This window comes from Anoplopoma fimbria, chromosome 19 (assembly GCF_027596085.1).
Source record: "Anoplopoma fimbria isolate UVic2021 breed Golden Eagle Sablefish chromosome 19, Afim_UVic_2022, whole genome shotgun sequence".
NCBI classification, from domain to species: Eukaryota; Metazoa; Chordata; class Actinopteri; order Perciformes; family Anoplopomatidae; genus Anoplopoma; species Anoplopoma fimbria.
Genome location: NC_072467.1, coordinates 20,649,940 through 20,663,495, shown reverse-complemented (window position 1 = coordinate 20,663,495; position 13,556 = coordinate 20,649,940). Strand labels below are relative to the sequence as shown.

The window sequence follows — 13,556 nt, the reverse complement described above, 5'->3', positions numbered from 1 at the left end:
CTGCACAATTATGTCCGTGTCATGTGATTATTAAGTTGATGTGCTTGACTGTGCATAAGATTTTTTCAATTAAACTATCACATATTAAGGGTAAATTATTGTGAATTGCGTCATAGTAGTGCATCAGTCTGCCACTGCGCAATTGTGCCAAAATGATTTGTCTGCCATTGGCCTAATTGTTAACAGCAGCTGCAGCAAGTTCCTAGTGGTTTAATATTAGATATTCGTTGAAAACGTGAAACTAAACAGAAGTCCATGTTTTGACTTCTCTGAAGTGGAGTGTGTCACGCAGGGTTAGCGTTCCGAGTTGATCTACAGATGTCTGTAGTTTCCGGGGGGCAAGTTGTCTGCTAGTCTCGGCGTGGCAGCGTCTGCCCACGAGGCCCGGAGACTGGATGTGACGATTGAGTGCTACTGACAGTCTGCACGGGACTGTCAGTCCTGCTGGAGCCCAGTAGGGAGGGGAGGCATATGGGGGTTCACTCTCTTAAGTTAATGAGTCTCTTAATGTGCTTGGAGGAGACAGCTTTTATCTGAGTTCACTGTGTTGTAAGGCAGGCCAGCTCAGACACCCTGCCTCCCCCCCCCTCCTTTATGCTTTCCTTCCCAAACACACCTCTGTCTTTGATGTATGTCTCAGGTGTTCCGTCTGATGACCCACTCTGATATTAAAGGACGTTATTATGATGGGGAAAAATACCCCAAACAGAATTCACGTTATGCTACTCATGTGATTTTTGGATGCTAACTTCAGCATCTGCAAACATCTTTCTTAGCTGGATATTGAAGCTGGAAGTCTTGCGTTGACCAAGTTGGTCAATTGACACCACTAGTGACTCTGTGCTCATAGAATATTGGAAATGACTCTTTTAAACTCTTTCAACCCCACATTCTGGTTAAATGACCAAAGTGTGCTGTTGTTGCAGTCTTGCATCTCTACTTTCAGTTTAAGAGAAAAATGTTTCACAAAACTCATTTTGCGAGCTCTTTCACTCAAGATAAATGAATTTAAGCAGGATGATGTGCACTAGCAAGTGAAATTCCTAAACCCAGTGAATATATTGACTTTGGACCTGTAGAGAAAAGCCTAGACAAGTCATGTTTTGGTCCGGTGTATAGCAAGATAATAATGTAATAAAGGTAAATGTCGACTTGTGTTTCACAAGGCTTTTTAAAAAAAAAAAACATGCTACCTTGGCCAGATGGAGGGCCGCTGACAGGTGCTCAACCTCTGAAACTTCATACTTAATCTTGAGATGAGACTTATTCAATTTCACATATATTATTTCTCATATGTGTTACATGAAAGCAATGAATATAATTTTATGGTGGATTTCTGCTTAAAATACCGGTCCTGTTGAACATTTTGGTAGCGAAGAATCAGAAGAAATGAATTGCTAAGTACAGAAACTATGAGGATTAATGTCTGTTTTGAATGGTAGAAAATTAATTTCAGATTTTTGCCTGATATTTAGCCCAAATGATGTAGCTATGTGAAATAAAGCGGTATGAAAAAAAACAAAAACCCAGTGAATATAATGACTTTGAACCTGTAGAAATAAGTACATTTCTGTGTTGTTTCAGTGTACAGCCACACACAGTACTTACGCTGTCTGTCTTAGAGATGCAGCATGTTTGACAGACAGGTGCCCGTCCATTCATCTCATTCTCATATGACCTTCTCATTAACTAAGGCAGGGGCAGGCAACACATTACCAACACAGACACTGTGTCTACAGGGCAGCCATTAGGCCCAACAACAGACCCCTGCTGGGCTCCTGGCAGGGGGAGCTTGTTAAATGTGTGGACCTATTGTTCTCCTAAATTGGTCTGTGACTCTAATTGCCCAGTTAGTCCCCTCTTACGGGGCTACGCTCGTCTACCCGAACTGGAACCAGCCTCCACTCATCAGATCAGGCAGTAAAAGTTGGCTTAGCTGGGGCCGATGGAGGGCTCTGGCTGGCTGTCCTTGATGAAGACACGGTTGGGATACAGGCTTAGAAAATGTAGAGCGGGGCCAAAACTAGAACTGGGTTTTATTTTGGCATGGTCTGACTCCACAATGAGCACGACAGACTGTGGGTGGGATAGAGACCTCTGATTCATGAGGGGAAAGTCCTCAAAAAGGCCCGGAGGCATCGGCCCGAGATACACATCTAAATCTGGAGACAGACGACATCCAAACAAATACGTTGATGCTGTTACGTAGTTCTATTGTTAAATTCAAGAGGCTTAAATACACGAGAAAGAGAGAACGAGACAAATTAGCACTTATGTCTGTGCTCCTGGTCTGCATCTCAGGACGAGATCTCTGCTGTCTTGAGTGGGATGCTGGCATGTTATAACTGAGGGTGTATATGTGTGACGGCCTGACAGCAGATGTTGCTCTGGTTATTTATGGTAATAAGTACCATGAAAGTTAAACCAATTGATATCTGGTGGCAAGAAAATATAAATGTTTGTCTTTATTGCATGAACTTGTTCTTGAGGATAACACAGGTCTGTGTGTAGAGTGCCATGTAAAGAGGCCGATGATGCCAGAATATCTTTGTTGCTGATGCATGAAACAGATAAGAGGTAGGAGAACAGTATTTTGCATGTGTCTGTGAGTTTGTGTTATTGGGAGATCAAAGCCAGGTGAGCCAAAAGAGACTCTACTTTGCTAATGAGAACTGGAGGCTCTGCCGATGAAACCCTCCAATTAGGGAGCAGTGACACATGAAAGAGCCTGGCAATATGAAGGAGACTGTCTGTCTGTCTACTGAAAAAAACCTCCGATTTATTTCTAAAGGAACTTTCAGTGATGGGGTTTTTGTAAAGCCTCTTTATGGGATTTGGTTGTGGGTTTTTTTTTTTGCATATCAGCCAATGCAAAAACAAATTGGCATCATTTTATATTTCACTTACTGTGCTCAAAGCAAATATGTTATTGGGAGTGGTCCAAAGAACATTCACTTTTGAGGTAGCTGAGTCACTATTGCAAACGCTGAGAAAGGTTGTGTGCTAACTAGCAGTAAATTGGACTTTGAACGCCAATATTTAGCATTTTTGAGTCCTTTCCATGATGCATTCACGTCATTTTTTCTACCTCCTGTACCAAGCAAATGAAACAGACTCCTTCACTGGGCTTCAGTCAGTGAAAGCTGGGCCATGATTGCCCATTGTGCCCCCTCCCTACTCCCCCACACACACACACACACACACACACACACCCTACAACTGCTTATTACCCCCCCCCCCCCCCCTTCTGTCTGCAGTCATCACAAAACAAGCCGTTGTCTCCAAACACATCGTCTCTGCGTCTTTTGATAGGTAGTTGATAACAGACTTACAGACTGATGGGGCTGGCTGACCTTGCTGTATATAAAGCAGCCGGCAGCAGCTACAAAGCCATTCAAGGACAGAGGAGGAGACTCCTGACAACCCGGCAACCTCAGCAAAAAAAAAAGAAAAGCTTCTCCATCTACCACGTGGACTCTCTGGATTTTTTGCAAAACCCTTCATCATGGCTGCGTTCTTCACCCTGGCTCTCCTGACCCTCACGTGTCCTTTGATGGCCTTTGACATGGGTCAGTCCACTCGCTGCGTCGCTATCCCACACCAGATGAAAGTCTGCAAAGACGTCGGATACTCTGAGATGCGACTGCCCAACTTCTTGGGTCACAGCAACCTGGAAGCTGAGGTGGTGCCACGTTCAGAGGACTGGAGGCCTCTGTTGCAGACTGGCTGCCACCCTCAAGCCCAGACCTTCCTCTGCTCCCTCATAGCCCCCGTCTGTCTTGACACGTAAGGAGATTTTTTTTTACTGTCTTTGTTTATTTTCTATGAAATATATATAAAAAAAAACAATCTACATTCATTCTGTAACATTTTTTTATTCTCTCTCCTCCAGATTTATTCAACCATGCCGTAGCCTGTGTTTGGCAGTGAGGGACAGCTGTGCCCCCGTGCTCGCCTGCCAGGGTCACCCATGGCCCGAGGCACTTGATTGTGACCGCTTTCCTGCTGAGGAGGACATGTGCCTTTCTCCCCACGCAAAGTTTAACGACTTCACCAAAGGTATGCACGGACCACCGACTAATTATTAGAGCTCTGGTGTACTTTACTGCCTTGTCATCCCATTTGGCAGATTGGCCTACAAAGTGCTTGCTCTTTTAGATTTCCTATAATTACTGTGTGCCCTCCAGTTTTGTTAAATTATGTTTCAATTTGTAATCACAGACTTACCCAAACCTGCTTGCCAAAACTGCCCGTCTGTGGAAGAGGCTCCTGCAATGAAAACAGTCCTGGATACTTTTTGCCAGCATGACTTTGGTAAGTTTCACTGTGGTTTGTTAATGTGAATGTTGTATGGGCATGTTTTTTTTTTGGTTTTCTTTTACAATTGTGTGTAATTTTCCAAACAAGATAATAATTGTTTTTTTTCCCCCCTCTTCTCCTCAGCTGTGACTGCCAAACTTCACCGCCATCGCCTCCCCATGGGAGAGCCAGAGTATGAGATTGAGGGCCGTGTTGAGTTTATCCGCCAGGGGCCTCTGCTGCCTTATGACACCCAGCACCTTCTCCAGCAGTGGCTCCTCATCAACCTCCGCTGTGCCAACGTCCTCGTGCGCCCCGGACGCTCACAGCTTTACGTGCTGTCTGGTTCCGTGCAGCCCAACGGTACCCTCGCTCTCATCCGTCTCTTCCCTTGGCACAAAAAAGACGCAAACATCGCAGTGGCCACCCGCAAGTGGAAGCACCACAGATGTTGAATGGTGTTGAATTGATACTTGCATGTAAAAAAAAACTTGGGCTCTGAATCTGTGTTTTATGTGTGGACTCAGACAAGAACCAACTTTGTGTTTGATTCCACACCTAAGAAGTATGATTTAAGACAACAAGATGGAGAGTTTCTTGGCATTGGGTATTGGTGAGAGTTTGTAAATTAAGCTGAGTTGGTAGAAGAACAGAGCTGAACATCGACACCCTTTGCCTCTCTCAGCAGCTCTCTATCTCATCCCTGCTCTGACAGCACACAGTAATAGAATGCACTCAAACTTGTACATAGTATTAATTAATGTAAATCGATTGTAGATTCTATTTTCTATAAGGATATTGGTGTATTTATAACATCTTTTTTATGTGTATTTTATGTGATAAAACGTGACAATAAAATGTTGCAAAACTATACTATGTGTTGTGTAATGTTTAACAGTAATAATTGTGTTTAACCAAACTGCTTAGACCTTTATCGTCCTGTGGAAACAATGGAATTAATACAGCAAAGGGAAAAAGTCATGAGAGGGTGCTCTTAATCTGTTGCCCTCACTACTTATTTCACATTTCTCCACAAGGTGGCACACTAATGGAGAAGTAGAACACTGGTTCACTATTATAGTTACAGGCCCCCCTTTTCATTGCAAGTATTGGAAAGGGTTCAGAGACGATGTATAACTCAATATAACAATAAAACATACAAGGATTCATTTCATTGTGGATTTTACCCCTTTTTGTTTGAAAACTTGACTTTATAATATTGTGCAGTACATTAACCAATTAGTCATTGCGTGATGTGAAAAGTGGCTGAGTAGAAGGCAACTGTAGAATGACTCATTCACTGTAGATGACCTGTGGTCCTGGGCATACTATGCAGCGCTAATGAGAAGACAAATCACTCACTTTACATCTGAATGGCCTCGTTTTCAATACCAGGCTGAACACTTTTAGCTGGGGTCGTTGAACGATGGGCCAATTCTATACTTTTGTGATCCTATTCATTTTTATGTAGTGCTCCTGACAGATGATGTCTTGTAGTTTAAAGTAAATGTTAAAAAGTGCTGAGTGCTTTAAGAGATTTTAATTTTGTTTGTTGCCCCAATTAGACTATAATGATCTCAAATGTATGCGTTTGTACTGACTTGGTTTATCATACTTTTTATGTACTGCTAAAGCAAAACATGGGACTTTTATAAGAATCAGTTATTTCAACCTTAATTTGAGTGTGGGCAGCCTGGCGGAGAATTCATCTGTATTTGTAGATTTTTTATGTCTTAATGTTTTCTTAATACATTAATGTTTTTCTACACCAATCACAAATGTTCATTATTTTAAATTGATAATAAGCTAATTTATAGTTTGTTGTGCCTTTACCGCCTGGGTTAGCTTTGTCTGCTCTCCACTGAGTATTTAACGAAGCGAAGCACATGATGTGGTAAGAGAAAAATCCCATTTCTATCCTGGGTTTGTTTAATCAACAACGTCATCACAGTATGAGTCAGCTTCCACAATAGTAGCTTTGGTTTGGAAAAAGACCTCCACTCATCATCTGGTCCTCCACTGCAAGAAGAGAACCATGAAACAGGGTAAGATGGCAAGATGATTAAATACAGACATTTTTTTTATTTAAATGTATTGCTGTGATTTTAAGTGACTGCACGTTTTATTTCCCCCTCAGTTTTGTTTGCAGTTCTTACACTGGTGTACCTGGAGCGTTCCATGAAGGTTGTTGCCGCTCCGATCTGTGCCTATGGACAGACTGGATGCCATGTTCTTTCCCTGGTTGATCTCTTCGACAGGGTCATACAACAGTCTTCAAGAATGCACGGCATCTCCAGTGATCTGCACTCTGAGTTTGTGAGTTCTTTTATTTCAACTCTGACATCGATCATCCATCACCATCCATCAACCTTTGGACCTCCATTCATCCGCAATCAATCACTGTGGTTCGTGTCGGCTATTTTTTTCCAAGCCCTGATATCACAACGTCTGATATGTGTGTCCGTCTTTGCAGGAGCAATATTTCTTTCCCAGGAAAAACCTCATAGGAAAACGGAGGTGCCACACATACGGCATACTAACACCAGACGATAAGGAGAATGCACAAAGGCTCGGGGTGAGCATTCATGTTACTGATATTATATATAGTCATCATGCACAGAAGCGATGGCCCTGCATCTTGTCAGAGATAATATGAAGTTGTACTTTACCACCTAGTTATTTAAGCAACTCTTTCATGTGCAGAGAGAACAACTGGCAGAGGTGATCATGAGGCTGCTTGGGGCTTGGGGTGGCCCCCTGTCTCAACTCTACGGGAGCATGTCTCAGGATCAGAATCAAGACTTCAACCACTACAGCTCCAACAAGGCTCTGGAGATCAGCGATATGGTGCATCATCTGAGGGAAGGAGTGACAATAATGGTTGAAAAGGTAACGATCCACTGACGTTTGTGTTGTTTGGTCATATCTAACGGTGATTATATTGATTTTAAGTTATCTCTTGGTTATTTGCTATGTTTCTTTCTGTAAAATACTACTCATTCCTTGACATAATTAATTGTTTTCCCTCATTGTTTCTTCCATCTACCCCAGATGAAGCGTTTGGGAGTGCTTGGCAACACTGTGGGTTATATCTCTCCTGGGAGTTTGGTCCCTTCTTCTGATTTTTCCTTCCACAAACAAGGAGAACTCAACTCAATGGACCATCATGATCTACTCTACTGCTTCCGCAGAGACTCCAACAAAGTAAAAAATTATCTCCGCATCCTAAAATGCAGCACCCTTCCTGGACTGGACTGTTAATAGTGATAGCAAAGCAGTCTAGTGTATTCTCTTTAAATTTGGCTGATTGGAATTGTCTGTTTATTGTTTGGTTTAATTATACATATTATTACTGTTCTGTAATTTGTGCTTTTACTGCAGAGGATTGTGCGTGCCTCTCTCAGTATTATTGTTATAGGTATTTTTTTTTCTTTTGAGCATTGAGCAAGAAAATATAAATAATAAAATTAAGTTAACCTTCTTGCTTGCTGGTCATCTTTTTGTTAAAAAGGAACACAAGCTATTTATATTTATAGAAAATGGTAGATAGAGTATAATATTGTGTTTAATAATATGGAAATGGTTTTGCTTCAGAGAGCCCAACAAAGTAAGAATAATCAATGTGGAAATCAGGATTCACTAAAACACTTTATTTACAGTTGATCTATGTGTTCATGAACATGAAAAAACAAACATATTTACAAGATATACCAAATAAGAGAGCATTACTATAAAGCTGACCAAAGCTAAAAAAAAAGTCTGATATGTAAATGCATTTAATGAAGTGACTCATGTGTGCATTTAACTGATTACAATTACAGTGGACATTTTTCCTGTAATGACTTTTCAGTTAAGTAACAAATAAATTGCTTACGGAAGCCAGTGAAATGGAATAAGATGATTGACACACCAGTTGAACCTAATAATAATTATGATGGAACAAGACAATTACAGTCATTGAAAGGTTAATATTATCAGTGTTAGTCTTCACAGACAGTGTTTCCCATCCACGTCAATTTTAACGCCCTCCCAGTAGCCTTTTTACAGGTTTTTGTGGATTTGAGAGTCATTGGTTTACTTTCCACTCATTGCTATCTCTCTCATGTGTCCCAGACACTCTTCTGTGGAGGTGATCTCTCACTCTTTGAGTCAGATTGTTTCTGCGATGGTTCTTCCTCCTCCTGAGCAAGACCCTGGGCCATGAGCTCATCCATTGGGGAGCGAGTGTTATGAACTTCCTTTTCCTTACAATTCCTCCACTTCATTCGGCGGTTCTGGAACCAGATCTTTACCTAAAGAAGCAGGAGAATTATAAATGGTGGTATGGTTATGGTTATCATTATGGCTAAAGATGTACACAGATGTTTTTCCCTGCCTAAGGTCTTTTAGGATAAGAGATTATTCTGGCAAAAATGAGGTAATTCCTGTTGTTTACCTGTGACTCCTTGAGACTGAGATCAGCTGCCAGCTTGTTCCGGTCTGTCTTGCTGATGTATTTCTGTCTCCGAAAAGTTCTCTCCAGCTCTTTCCGTTGTTCTTCAGAGAACACAGCCCTCCTAAGGATCCCTCTGCGTGATTTAGGACTTATATCAGCAGACCACATTCGAATATTTGCTCCCTCTGAAACATAAAAAAAGATATATTAATGTCAGTTTGTGAATCCAAGCTACTATATTTCAACATCAGTGAGATATGGGTCATCGATTAGGAGCTGTCATAAGTGGATTGTTGAAAATTAAGTGTACCTTCATTGAACCAAGGTTACAACACTGGCCAGGGGAATACTGAAGTTGTGTGAACTGAATTAAGATGAAATAGAATATTATTGGCTCATCTCGCTGTGGATAATTTTGTGTTTCATGATGTAGAGAATCTTGATTTAAATGGCACCGAATCCAATTCTGTCAACAATCAATATGCACACTTTACCAAACATCCCACATTTCCAACCTTTTCAACCCTAGATCCTGCCTCTTTTTGTCACACTCCTTTTATCACTCACTTTTGATTTCTCTTTATCTATTTGTCCAATTTAACAAACTGGGGGTGACTAAAGAGAATAAAAAGCCACTTCAACTGAGAAAAAAAGGATTTGGTGAACTGTGAGGAGCAATCCCACGCTACTTCACTCACAGGTGCAGGCACAACAAAAGTCAAGTGGAACAATTTATCCGATCTATTCAATGTTGCCTTTTTAATCTGTACGACAAATCTGCACATAGACCACCTCTAGGGAGCACATAACAGGTTTGGACATGCTTCTCACTTCTCTATTGGGACTCAATGGCTTTCACTTAAATAGCTGATTACCAGGTCATTCCTGGGCAACGTGTGTGTCTACCCTAGTGGGCCAACCATAGAGCCCTGCGGGACACCAACAATAGAGCCGTTCAATGGAAATGCCATTACTCGATGGCTCAGTGGCCCAACACTAAATCTTTTCTCTTGCAGGTATGAAGCCAGTTTGTATGTGAAGATGAGCTCGAAAAAGTCTATAAAAGTCACTTTCATTGAATGCTTTATATCCTAGTCAAGGGGTCTCCAATGGGAAGGAATGAGAGTTGAAGGACAGGAGAAAGGAGGGGGGTTTGAGGACCAAGCTCTTTAGCCACACAATGGCCGGGGGATGTTCCGGGACCAGCCCTCTTCTGTAGAGAAATGGGCGAGTTTTTTGTGCAAAGCGGAGTTCATTGCTGCAGTGAAAAATTGCAGTGAGGTCGCGTGTGGATGGTGGAGTGAAAGTGCCAATTGGTCACGGCCAGACTTGGCATTGTTGTGTTGCTGGGCACTGTGGGAAAGTGTCAACCTACTAAGAGGACTCCAGGGACCTGTGGGATGAGGGTTTTCTGATTTGTGCTATTTTTCCTTCACAAAATTTGACGAGCATCATAGATTGCAGAAACGAATAACTTCCAATTGCTGTGGGATAGTACCAAAATAAGACGGCTGTGTGTCTTAATTAATTTGAGTGTGATAGAGCACTAGCACTCTACACAAGTTATATGAACTGAAACAGTTCAAGCACAGTTCAGAGGAAAAGTTTCGGTGCAATTTTGGGTTTTCTGGATGTTTCCAAATTACTTGCAGCATGAAAATTAGACTTGAAGCTATTGACAACCAAACTTATTTATGCTGAGGGGGTGGTAAGCTTTAAAACAATCCGCCTTACTCAGCTGTAAAAATTCACACCTGGTAATAATCTTAATATGACAGAAGACAAGATGTTTATTTGCTCTGCATATTTGCGCTAGTAAAAGTGTGTTTTCGCAAGTACAAAATAGGGGGCCCCGGGGACTCTGAAAAGCTTCACAGCCCACCCCTCTTCCCCATCCTAAACAGCCGTGAATGGTTATGAATAGAGCCGTGCAGAGTTGAACGGAGAATTAGCTCTTTGGCATTGCATCAGTAATTAGCTGTGGAAAGCATGAGAGACCCTGCTGCTAATGCTTAGAGAGTAGCTGAAGCATTGCTGATGAGGCATAAAACACTCACTGGAGAAGACAGGGGGGGGGCTGGACCCACCGCAGCATGCCAGCAGATACTGTGGGCTCCGCAGGAAAACGCTGCTCAGTACACCTGCAAAGGGAGATAGGAACAGTTAGATATGGTCACGTGTTAAACAGGTGATACAGGTGTAATACACAAGGGACTATACCTGGATCTCTGCTGTCTTTTGAAGGCATTTGGAATCCTCCTTTTTGTTATCTATATCTTTACAGCAGTGCTAAGCTTTAAGTGAAGCATCGAGATGTAATTTTTATTTTTTTGTTGATATTTAGATGCTTTTACATATATATTTTATTTGAAAACAATGCAATCGAATAGTAAGTATTTACTAATTCTGTTTGAAAAATAAATTGCTTAAAAAACAATTTGGCACTATTAATGAACACAACATAATTAGAAATGTCATATATTTGTAAAGTTTGCACAGGTTTATAGAAATTTAATTTTAAATGTTTAATTTATCTTATCTTTGCAGTCATTGTCATTTCTATTTGAAATATGTCTTCTAAAATGTTTAAGTACCCAATCGTTTGAAAAGTAAGATTTCACTAAATTCTTACTACTGGGAATGTCTAACTTCTGAGTTAGACATTCCCATCAAGTATATAAATGGCTTACACAGACCTAAATTAACATTTGAAAATATAGTTCACAATTTAAGTTATAAAACAGGCCTTTAAGTTTTTTCTTTATTTTGGTAGTACAAAGCAACATGTGCTGAGAACATTTGCAAAATCAAAGAAGGGAAATTTCAGCGGTAAATAATCTTTCTTGATTAAATTATTTTATAAAAATAGAAAAATGGCAGTCTGTCAGTTACTTATGGCACACTTATCTGTGAAATCTCTTAAAAAGTAGCATATAACCTATAAATTCCAAAAACCTATTAATAATTTCAAGGCTAAAAATGGAAAATTTATTAAATATATATATCAAAAATAACATTATTTATTAATTACATGAATATAATGGGTTATCAAGGAAAAATTAAATACTCATGGAAGAAAAATAAATAAAATAGCTGGCTTTCTATCACACAGTGTAACTTTGTAGCTTCAAACATTTAAATTCTTTGATAAATCCAAATATAATCTTAGATTTTTTGTTTTATTCTGCTTTCATACAAAATCAGTTTACCTGAGTGTGGCAGAAGTGGTCCTCCTAAATCTTTAACCTGCTGTGGACTGTGGGCCTGGCTTTGATAGGCTCCATGCTCAGAGCCCCAGGTTCTCCTCGGACGTTCACACACTGCTCGTCTCAGGTGTCCACCTGCTGTCCCTTCATGACGGGCTGAAGGGGTCTGCGACTGCAGCAGATTGTCAATAAGAAAACTCTTTCCAGAGTTCCCGAAGCCGGGTAAAGCAGGAGGAGAGCCAGCCATATTCCTCCTGGTGCAGCTCTGGACTGAGACCATCCTGTTCACACAGTGACCCGAACGTTTGAGTTCCCTCTTCAGCAGTCACTGCTCAGTGACACTAAATTCTCCTTTAATCCCTTCTTGAGTGACCAGGCCAACTTCATTAAACTCTGAGGAAAACAAAAGTTCTCTGCTCTTCCTCTTTCGGCCCTTCACTTTGCTACAGGGCTGTGTCGTGATTGGCCGAGAGGCTCTAATGTGCTTCTCAATTCAGATAAGGCTGGGGCCTTTCTGGAGTGGCAGAAGGTGGGTCTGGCTCATTCATTATGTCAACTAGCCTATTAAATGATAGACACCAGAGACAATGAACTGCTGGCCAAAGTTTAACATGCACCAAACAGTCTTCTCCAGTAGTAAATAGTTTTCTCTTTTCTCCAGCCTCCCATTGTGCCTCATTCAAACCCCTGAGCAGTTCATTTACAATGTGCTTTTTTTTCCTGTTTCATTTCAAAAACATTGCTCCGTGAGGGTTTTCTTGATTTCAAAATGATCTGAAAAACAGACCACCTTAGTGGGAGTAAATATGGGTTGACAAAGTAATGAAATCAAGTTTTAACACAAATCATTTTCACCTCAAAGATGAACAAAAGTGCAAGAAGATCATGAGAGGAAAACATTTAATCTTCTTGAGAAATGTTACCTTACATTGCCTTAATCGATGACTGAATTCTATGTTGTAAATTACATTGTATTTCCTTATCAATTTGGTGGGTTATTTTTTCAATTGTATGCACTAATAGGAATTGTACCAATAGTTCCATTAAAAACTTTAAAAAGAAAGTTGTAAGTTGAAAGTATGTTAAAAATGTTATTTAAATATTGCATCATATTAAAAAACACCACGTCATTGGCCTCATCTGTTTAAGGATTAAAGACAACCTTCCTAACCGTTATGTGTTTCTCTTTGGTAACTTATAGGCTAGTTTAGTTACCAGTCAGTCAAAACTTGTATTTTTACATTTACAGATGCATTTTATATCTAGTGGGATTCTGTCTAGGTCAGCATTTAGAGATCCATGTAGCTCCACAGGCATCAGACTTAATCACTGAAATATTTATTCAGTGCCAGTTGTCAGTATTGTGGGAGCATCTGCTGCATATTTGAAGGTTGCAACTGTAGAAATAATATGGTCACACGAACTGACAAACATGCGTGTAGTGATGTTTTGGTACAAACACGTCCAATGAGAGGCTTGTGTAACCTTTCACACTGCAACTAATGATCCTCAGAATTAGAATAGGAAGTCCAACAAGAGGGGTGACAGACCCGGAGTTTAGGCACAGTAAACAGGCATATCCACACTGGTCGGGGAGGGGGGGATGTGGGGGGTGG

General features: G+C 40.8%; 3 protein-coding genes across 3 annotated transcripts; 2 read left to right on the top strand and 1 right to left on the bottom strand.

Annotated features, from left to right (window-relative positions):
• Nucleotides 1-3,505: 3,505 nt before the first annotated feature.
• Nucleotides 3,506-4,754, top strand: szl (sizzled). The gene is made up of 4 exons (XM_054620734.1): nucleotides 3,506-3,786; nucleotides 3,893-4,059; nucleotides 4,222-4,314; nucleotides 4,444-4,754. Exons 1-4 carry the CDS (start codon nucleotides 3,506-3,508, stop codon nucleotides 4,752-4,754), a joined length of 852 nt encoding a protein of 283 aa, XP_054476709.1.
• Nucleotides 4,755-6,334: 1,580 nt separating this feature from the next.
• LOC129107982 (prolactin-like) lies at nucleotides 6,335-7,560 on the top strand. Its single transcript, XM_054619601.1, has 5 exons — nucleotides 6,335-6,344; nucleotides 6,437-6,615; nucleotides 6,773-6,874; nucleotides 7,003-7,188; nucleotides 7,351-7,560. The coding sequence occupies exons 1-5, from the start codon at nucleotides 6,335-6,337 to the stop codon at nucleotides 7,558-7,560; spliced, it is 687 nt and encodes a 228-aa protein (XP_054475576.1).
• An 839-nt stretch (nucleotides 7,561-8,399) lies between these two features.
• On the bottom strand, nucleotides 8,400-12,220 carry dbx2 (developing brain homeobox 2). Its single transcript, XM_054619234.1, has 4 exons — nucleotides 11,944-12,220; nucleotides 10,792-10,875; nucleotides 8,735-8,919; nucleotides 8,400-8,591 (listed from the first exon to the last, which is right to left on the bottom strand). Exons 1-4 carry the CDS (start codon nucleotides 12,218-12,220, stop codon nucleotides 8,400-8,402), a joined length of 738 nt encoding a protein of 245 aa, XP_054475209.1.
• Between the last annotated feature and the right edge of the window lie 1,336 nt (nucleotides 12,221-13,556).

Bases quoted from the DNA above. Each gene is read 5' to 3' on its own strand.
- szl (XM_054620734.1), top strand. From the start codon at position 3,506: ATGGCTGCGTTCTTCACCCTGGCTCTCCTGACCCTCACGTGTCCTTTG. The intron at 3,787-3,892 runs GTAAGGAGATTT...TCTCTCCTCCAG, and splicing joins GCCCCCGTCTGTCTTGACAC to ATTTATTCAACCATGCCGTA. The intron at 4,060-4,221 runs GTATGCACGGAC...TTGTAATCACAG, and splicing joins GTTTAACGACTTCACCAAAG to ACTTACCCAAACCTGCTTGC.
- LOC129107982 (XM_054619601.1), top strand. The intron at 6,616-6,772 runs GTGAGTTCTTTT...CCGTCTTTGCAG, and splicing joins GTGATCTGCACTCTGAGTTT to GAGCAATATTTCTTTCCCAG. The intron at 6,875-7,002 runs GTGAGCATTCAT...TTTCATGTGCAG, and splicing joins AGAATGCACAAAGGCTCGGG to AGAGAACAACTGGCAGAGGT.
- dbx2 (XM_054619234.1), bottom strand. From the start codon at position 12,220: ATGGTCTCAGTCCAGAGCTGCACCAGGAGGAATATGGCTGGCTCTCCT. The intron at 8,920-10,791 runs GTGAGTGTTTTA...TTTATGTTTCAG, and splicing joins CCCCCCCCCTGTCTTCTCCA to AGGGAGCAAATATTCGAATG. The intron at 8,592-8,734 runs GTAAACAACAGG...CTGCTTCTTTAG, and splicing joins TCAGTCTCAAGGAGTCACAG to GTAAAGATCTGGTTCCAGAA.